The sequence below is a fragment of the Dipteris shenzhenensis genome, chromosome 33 (genome assembly GCF_047967505.1).
Source record: "Dipteris shenzhenensis isolate YYH24624 ecotype China chromosome 33, Dip_SZ_1.0, whole genome shotgun sequence".
NCBI lineage: Eukaryota > Viridiplantae > Streptophyta > Polypodiopsida > Gleicheniales > Dipteridaceae > Dipteris > Dipteris shenzhenensis.
This window is the reverse complement of record NC_141628.1, coordinates 14,497,486-14,505,243: the sequence shown is the minus strand read 5'-3', so window position 1 is coordinate 14,505,243 and position 7,758 is coordinate 14,497,486. Positions and strand designations below refer to the sequence as shown.

The 7,758-nt window shown below is 41.0% G+C and overlaps 1 protein-coding gene across 3 annotated transcripts; it reads left to right on the top strand.

Annotated features, from left to right (window-relative positions):
- The first annotated feature begins 4,262 nt into the window (after positions 1–4,262).
- LOC147879730 (glutaredoxin-C1-like) lies at positions 4,263–5,771 on the top strand. Of its 3 annotated transcripts, XM_087371882.1 has the most exons (3): positions 4,263–4,894; positions 5,009–5,067; positions 5,250–5,771. In XM_087371882.1, the coding sequence occupies exon 3, from the start codon at positions 5,253–5,255 to the stop codon at positions 5,685–5,687; it is 435 nt and encodes a 144-aa protein (XP_087228008.1). In that variant the 5' UTR covers positions 4,263–4,894; positions 5,009–5,067; positions 5,250–5,252; the 3' UTR covers positions 5,688–5,771. The 3 variants fall into 3 exon arrangements, with proteins under 3 accessions (XP_087228008.1, XP_087228006.1, XP_087228007.1); XM_087371880.1 differs by having other exon boundaries at positions 5,009–5,771; XM_087371881.1 differs by having other exon boundaries at positions 4,263–5,067.
- The last annotated feature ends 1,987 nt before the right edge of the window (positions 5,772–7,758 follow it).

Genomic DNA, 7,758 nt, shown 5'->3' with positions numbered 1-7,758 from the left:
CCGAAAGTAAACTTCATTGATGATTGAATATCTGATCTCATCTTCATTCTAAATGGATCTATAGAGAATGGATCAGGAAGAGGCCATTCTGGACTATCAAAGTTAGGGAGAGGAATAGGACGAAGGCTTCCATATGCACCTTCTCTTCGAGGAACTTGGTAACATGAATTATAGAAAAAAATACTAGACTTTGTCAAGGAGGCAGCATTCTGTCCTGAGAACATTAATTCCCTGATATTTGAATGGAAAGCTTGAAATATTCCCGTGAGACTATCCAGAGGCTGGGTTTCAACTTTGGTAGAGGGAAAGATATCTACATATAAAGCAAAGAAAGATGTTAATGGGCCAATCACTCTATCTCTCTCACTCTCTACCTATCTCTCTCTCTCACACACACACACTTCTCTCTCTCTCTCTCTCTCTCTCTCTCTCTCTCTCTCTCTCTCTCTCTCTCTCTCTCTCTCTCTCTCTCTCTCTCTCTCTCTCTCTCTCTCTCTCTCTCTCACTCACTCACAAATCTCTCCCCTCTACTATCTCCCCCTAACACCCCTCAACCCCCCCATCTCTCTATCTCTCCCTCCCCCCCTCCCCCTCTACTATCACTACAAGATATCCTCTCTCAAAACGCGTGCACACATACAATCATTAGAATGCACAATTGCACTGAAAATGAAAAAAAGTTAATGTAAAAGAGAGATGCAATTTGAAGGAAAGCAAGTTTGACAGGAAGGGTCCAAGTTCATGTCTCTAGCCATGTACACGTGCTGAACCTTCACCTTAAGAACTTTTTTAGTATTACGAAACCCAACAATGCGACTCTTCCAGTGCTTCTCTTTCTTTGCTCTATCCTTTCTAGAAACCTAGAATGGACCTATTGCAGATGGTTGTATTGTGACCCAGAACATTAACCTAAACTCTTGAGGGATCCAAATATCACTATTGTCCTTCAAAATGCGACCCACACAAGATTGAATTGATAGCTTTGGCCTAGGGGAAGGGGAGTGCTTCACCATTGTAGAAAGAATGGGAGCAAGCAAAGATAAAGAGGTTGGGAGAAGGAAGAGGTTGAGAGGAGGAGGCTGAGAGGAGGTTGAGAGCAAGAAGATGTTGGGAGGAGGCTGAGAGGAGGTAGAGAGGAGGAAGAGGCTCAGAGAAGGTGGTGAGTCAATGGGGATAGTTTGGGGAGACTCTTGGGAGGAGTTTGGGGTGCTAGGGACACTTTTGGAAATTTTTGCTTTTTTGGAGGGAAAAAAAAGTCATGGATTTGGGGGCCTACCAAGAGAGCCTAGGAGGGTATGGGGACCATCCAAAAGAAAAGGGGGGTATTAAATGCCTCAAGAGGTGGTGGGGGCAAGAGAGAGGCAAGTGGAAGCCTAGTGGCGACCAAGGAGGACTCTATACCAATGAGGCCGATATGGAATCCTCCATTCTTTTAATGCCCAAGCCTTCCCATTAACTGGTTTGCTGATCACAAATCTTAAGGGACTAATCCAAGAGGCCCTTTTTTAGTCCAAAATTCCCCTAATGATGTATGGTACATGTAAGCTCAGTTACCTACCAATTAATTTATTCATGATCACAATCGCTTTAAAATGCATCCTCATAATGATTTTCTTTTGTAGTACAAAAAGTATAGTGCATTATGGTCATATGGACGGCATTTTCATGTGGAGTGCATAGATTCAAAGAGGGTCACATAATGATTGTCAAGTCATGGTCAACTTCATACAAGATAGCCAAGCAAGTGCTTCTGATACAAAGATTCTCTCCTCACATTTAGATTATTGTGGGACCATATACGAAATCTATGAAGTTGATTTTAGACAATTTAGTATTTTCATTCTTGATGTAAAATGGTTTAGAACTATCTATAAGGGTCCCAATGCTATAGGAAAGATAATAATGGCTTCTTTGCCATAGACTCCACCAAACTGTGGATCAATGAAAGTGATACTTTTTTTCTTCCCGAGCATATTGTGAGAAGGTATGTACTAATGAATTAATTAAGTCCATGCTTTCATTTTTAAAGAATTGCTACATATTCATATATAGTTAAATATAAATTAATACAACTGATGGCATTTAATATGCATCTTGAACATTTGATCCAAGATGATGGTATGTGGTCCAAGTTGCTCCTCAAAGTAAATGTACTGTTGAAAATAGGGATGTGGATACAGAGATGCTGCCAATGGATTCCATTGATCCCGATGGATCTAGGGAAGAAGATGAAGACCATGATATGGGCCATGAAGAAAGTGCATATAATGACATCATAATGGAGGAGGGTGGAGATCACACCATTGGGGAAGAAGGTGGGGATCATGCATCACCGGATATTATTGAAGAAGATGAATTAGAGGACCAAGCATTAGGGAGACGTACAATAGATGATGATGATATTGGTGATCAATTGACTATACAGTTAGAGATAGATTTATTTGGTGCACAGGATTTGGATCAAGACTAAGCCCTTGATGTAAATCCTATCGATTGATTCTTTTGCCATTAACAAGGTTTTTTATCTCTATCCCTTTCACGTTTATACTAGCATTATGTACATTTGTACATTAAATTCACAACCAATATTTTGATCTCAAACTTGGTGTACATCTTGTGTACATACTCTTATATATTTTATATTTCAAATGACAAAACTTGTAGCCAAAAATTATTTCGGGTCTTATTGCAAAACACGTTCTGTAACTTCATCGATATAGAGAAATTTTACCTGTGTCAGTATATACCAATGGTATATTACTAACTTCTACTCTATTGTCGGTATATACCAATGTTAATTAGTGTTGGTATATACTGAAACTAGTACCAACGAAAAACCCACCCGTCGTGCCATACTGTGGTTTTTCCACCCACGCATGCTATATGTCAGTAGGAAAACATCGGAGAAGGACGAAGGTGTAGTAGTGTCAGTAGGGGGCTCTCCAATCACAGCTTCAGTAAGGCAGGGTGAACAAAAGCTGAATTTGAGTCTGTAAGAACTTATCAACAACCTCCAATGGGAGAACTATGAGATAAAGCAAAGATGGATGGTTTACTTAAGTGCCTAGTTGCACAGAGAGGCAATCTAGCCCAGAATGCATTCTAGAAGCTATACACCAACATGTGAGTGAGCCCCCTCTCCACGTAATTTCTAAGCTTGATAATATGTCAAATCAAAAGCTATCGCTTAAGGAGGAGAAAGTTAGGGAGAAACTTGCAGTTAATGTGTTGATTGGGGGTCCATTAGAGCATTAGGAAAGCAATGAGTTTCAAGTTCCTTTACTGGTGGAGTAATGTGTTGGTAATATAGCGTTCATGCTATGTCCTTGTATGTGCACTTGTGACACTATAGTACTTGATGCAATCCAATGTATGCCACAGAAATCATGCCATCATCACATTCAAGACACAAGAGAATAGCCTTGGCAATCTTTTGCTAAGACAATCCCTTGAAGGACACCAAGATACGGATAGTATACCTCACCCCTTCAATAGCTTATGCATATACGATACATACATACTCTCTCTCTCTCTCTCTCTCTCTCCATGTGTGTGTGTGTGTGTGGTGCATTTGTGTGCAGGTGTATGCATGTATATATGAATGTATCTTTATGTATATGCATGTGCATGCCTACCCATGTGTACATTTTCGGTCAAGGGTAGAAATATTAAGAGTATGCAAAGGTGTGTATGTCTTGGGTCCAATTAGAAGAGAGAGAAAGGTACGAAAGGAAGGCAAGGCACCTAAAGCAGTGTTCACAGAAAACATTTTTCTCAACAAATCACAAAAGTTGGGGCTTCAAATTTTGGAGGTTTTTCTTGAGAATTTGCGGATTTTTTAGCTAAAATATAACTAAATTGCCTAAAATTTAGCAGATTTTACAAAATTGAGAAAATATTTTTTAGGGGCGAAGATTAAAATGTTGCAGGTTCATTATATAAGGTTTGCAGGTTTTTGGTGAACACTGACCAAAAGACAAGATTGGTGGGGTAAGGAATGAGAATAGGAGTGTGAGATTGAGAACGGCGGTCACCATTGCTGGGTTGGAATATAAGTGTGTGTGATAAAGGTGTAGGAGGAGGCGTGGGAGCAAGGGAGTGGGGGTGACGAAGGAGTGACGCCAAAATGACGCTGTCCATGACGACTACTCCGTTACTGGTCCTTTGTAAAACGTCAATTCTTCTCCTTTTTCTTCTCCATCTTCGTCTTTGTCTCCTTCGTAGTGTTTCATCATCTTCATCATGCATTCGCAAGCCTCCCGAGTCCCCTCCTCTCTTCTCACTCACCTATCTATCATCTCCTCCACTTCCCTTGCGCACACGCAGCCTCTCCACCTCCCTTTCAATCCTACACACTGTGGGTACAACAGAAACACAATCATAGACAGCTAGACAGAGATACAGAGAGAGAGAGCGAGCGTGCAATCGATCGATCGATCGAGATCACGGTTGAGATCCAGACGGAGAGGGGGAGAGAGAGAGGCACATACATATGCTTACGCAGACGCCTTGCTTGCTAATTATCTACGCTTCAAACGTATCGCCCATCTCCACCACATGATTCCCCACCTCACCGCACCTCCCCTCCTCTCCCTTCCATTACTTTGCTTCGTTCTCAGATTTCACCCCACCAGCTGCTCTCTCTTCACTCCTTCCCCAATAACGTCCTCCTGATGCCTGCCGACCATCGCTTGTTCCATGCTTAATCTATGCTCTCTCTCTCTCTCTCTCTCTCTCTCTCTCTCTCTCTCTCTCTCCTGTTCTTTAACATTATTTCCTACCGCATCCATATGATTTTCTGTCCTGATCACCTCCTAGTGGGATTCCTTGTGACTCAGCACCTGCCACTCCTATACTCGTGCTCGCTGCTGCTTTGACTTGACGAAAACCCGACGTAAGAACTCACTTGCATTCATTATATTGTCGCCTTGGGATAGCGCTTCATTATTCCTTCCTGCCCAAGCACAAAAGACCAGACGCACTCACAGGGCAATCGGTGCACGCGCAGGGAAGTATGCAGAACTCGCAAACCAATCTTCGAAGCCATGCGGAGGGGAGGCGTGAAAGGTAATTGGAAGGATATTTCGATTTGCAGCAACTGTCCAGAAGAGCCATTCATCCATCACATATACATATATACATGTAAGATATCCGGCTCTTAGATTGCACACACAAAGATCAGCTAGAGAGAGTCGAAAGCAGGCAGTCTATCTCGCATCCTCTCAGAAAATCAACTCCGACCGCTACAGGATATGCAGCGAGAGATGCACAATCTTTTGCTGGCAGATTTGGCTACGGTGAACGAGCGCTCCGGCAAACGACCGGCGCTCCAGTTGATCGGTTCAATGGAGGCTGCATCAAGATCGCTTTCCCCTGTAGAGAGGGTGGAAAGGCTAGCGGCGGATAATGCGGTGGTTGTCTTTAGTGTTTCGTCATGTTGCATGTGCCATGTGGTCAAAAAGCTGTTTTGCAGCATGGGCGTCAGTCCCACGGTCATAGAGCTTGACGAAGAGATTGGAGGGGCAGAGATGGAGAAAGCCATAATAAAGATGATGGGAGAGCGACCAGCAGTGCCAGCAGTTTTTGTAGGAGGAAAACTGGTCGGTGGTTTGGACAGGCTGATGGCAACGCATATCAGCGGTGCACTGATACCTCAACTGAAGGAGGCAGGGGCTCTTTGGTTGTAGTTTGATTGATGCAGCACCTTGTATGCAGCTCCAATCACACCCCTAGATTTATCGTAAATTGTTCCGTCCCTTGGTGATCAGGGATCCCGTTGTAACATCAGGTGGCGCCATTTTGAAAGGTGCCCGAGTCGATGGTTAACCTGATGGAAACTTTTCAGAATCGAACATGCACAAATCCAGTGTAGACTTCTTGGGTTGTGTCTTTCAAGCTGTGAAAACTTAACATGATTATCGTATGTGCGATATAGTAAAAAGCTCAGCAGAGTTGTGTGAGACTCTAGAGATACACACAGTGTAAGCTTGTGCGTCTTACAAAAACCACGTTCAAATGTTCGAACTTGTTGCATTGTGCTTTCGCTTTCAGATATTCAAACAAAGGAAAGAACAAAGTAGCTGATCATGAAGCCTTTCTAACGCGAGATGCATGTGAAAGTTAAGCACATATCATTTAGAAGTTGGTGTTACAACCATGTCTATTCCTCACACATCGGTCTTTGATATAGACATGCTACATTTGTGCGAAATCGTAATAAATCTTGCATTTGCATTGAAAGTGGTGTGGGCGTGTCTTATATCTATGCGTTTGTAATTGCCGCGCTACGTCCATATCTTTTTCCTACATAGAAGTCTCTAAGAAAACAAGGTAGTATAGCCCTCTATGTAAGTGTCAATATGATGAATAAGGATCTTCTAAAGAAATAACTATTGAATTTAGTGGAAGAGTTCACCCCAAATGCCAAATGCAATACCCTTCATACCAAGACTAAAAACAAGTGGGACACCGGATTGCAAAGTAAAGTCAAGATGAAGGATTAATAACTTTCGTGATCATGCGGCATATGAGTAGTTCTAAATTACAGCACAAATTAATGACAAAGTAATCAAGACCGTTTATGGGCATATGCCAACCACCACTTTAGATCCATACATTAACAATAAGGTAGATTGTTTTGTCGATATATGGGCTTATACTAGTAGTTTATTTTTGGGAGCTATATCGATGGAATTTTCAGCTTAGAGGAGATCTCTTAGGGCGTCTTTCACTCTAGTTTAGGTCTCCAATGTGGCATGGATCTTATATGACCAATCTTTGAATTGGATGGGTAGAAACAATGTGGTGATAGTAATCTCCTAAATTGTATTACATGTAATGTCTTTGTTCAAAGTCTTCAAGTATGGTGCCCCTACTTGGCTTGGTTTTTACAGTGGGAATTGTGGTCTCTAGCATGTGTGTAATTCAAAGGAGTATTCTATGGCATTACTTCTCTCGTAGGTTTTCAAACTAGAGGAGAGAAAAGTAACATGGGTTGCCTTTTTTATTTGAGAAATCATGAGTTGTTCTTTTAGAATCTTATTCTAGTCTCTAGTCCTCCAAGAGGAGTCATCATGGTCAAGTTCCTTCCCTTGTAAGGTTGGGGAGAGGGGAGGGGATTAGAAGTACTATCGTATGTTTTAGCTTAAGATGGTCATAGAGAGAGGTTATCAAATGAGTGAGACCTACATGAGAATTTGGAAATGAAAATTGATTGTTCTCGTTTAGTCCTTAATACATGAAAATTGTTACACAAGTGAAATGTAGTATCTATGATTATGTGCCCTGTGTTGTGTGGGCATGCTCTAATGATGCATGCATTAATTATTGACTTGAAAATATTTTTGGATCATGCATTTTTTAATGTAAAGTAATAAAGTTAAGTTAAAACTATTAATTTTGCAATTCATTTCTTTAAATCCATTGTTTGAATTTTGCATTTATGAATTTTAGTAAAAATGTATAAAGCTTCATTGTATTAGACATGTGATTCATAAATGATTGCATGATTTGCAAGAGAATTTAAAAGGGAGTGTCTTATGAATCAAGACACTGTAACACCAAACACATGATTCATGTGATGTGGTTTTTGGAATCGAGGAAAAACTTAGAGCAATCATTATTCATATGATGAACCAAACGGTCATACATTTCACCTAAGCCCTAATTCATGAATGAATAAGTTTCTGTAGTCTTACACCATAATAATGTTATATCTTGAATTGGAAATTTGAAAGAGGTTATGTCTTAGGATAGAAA

What these genes read in the sequence shown, in the direction of transcription:
- LOC147879730 (XM_087371882.1), top strand. Translation starts at nt 5,253, where the DNA reads ATGCAGCGAGAGATGCACAATCTTTTGCTGGCAGATTTGGCTACGGTG.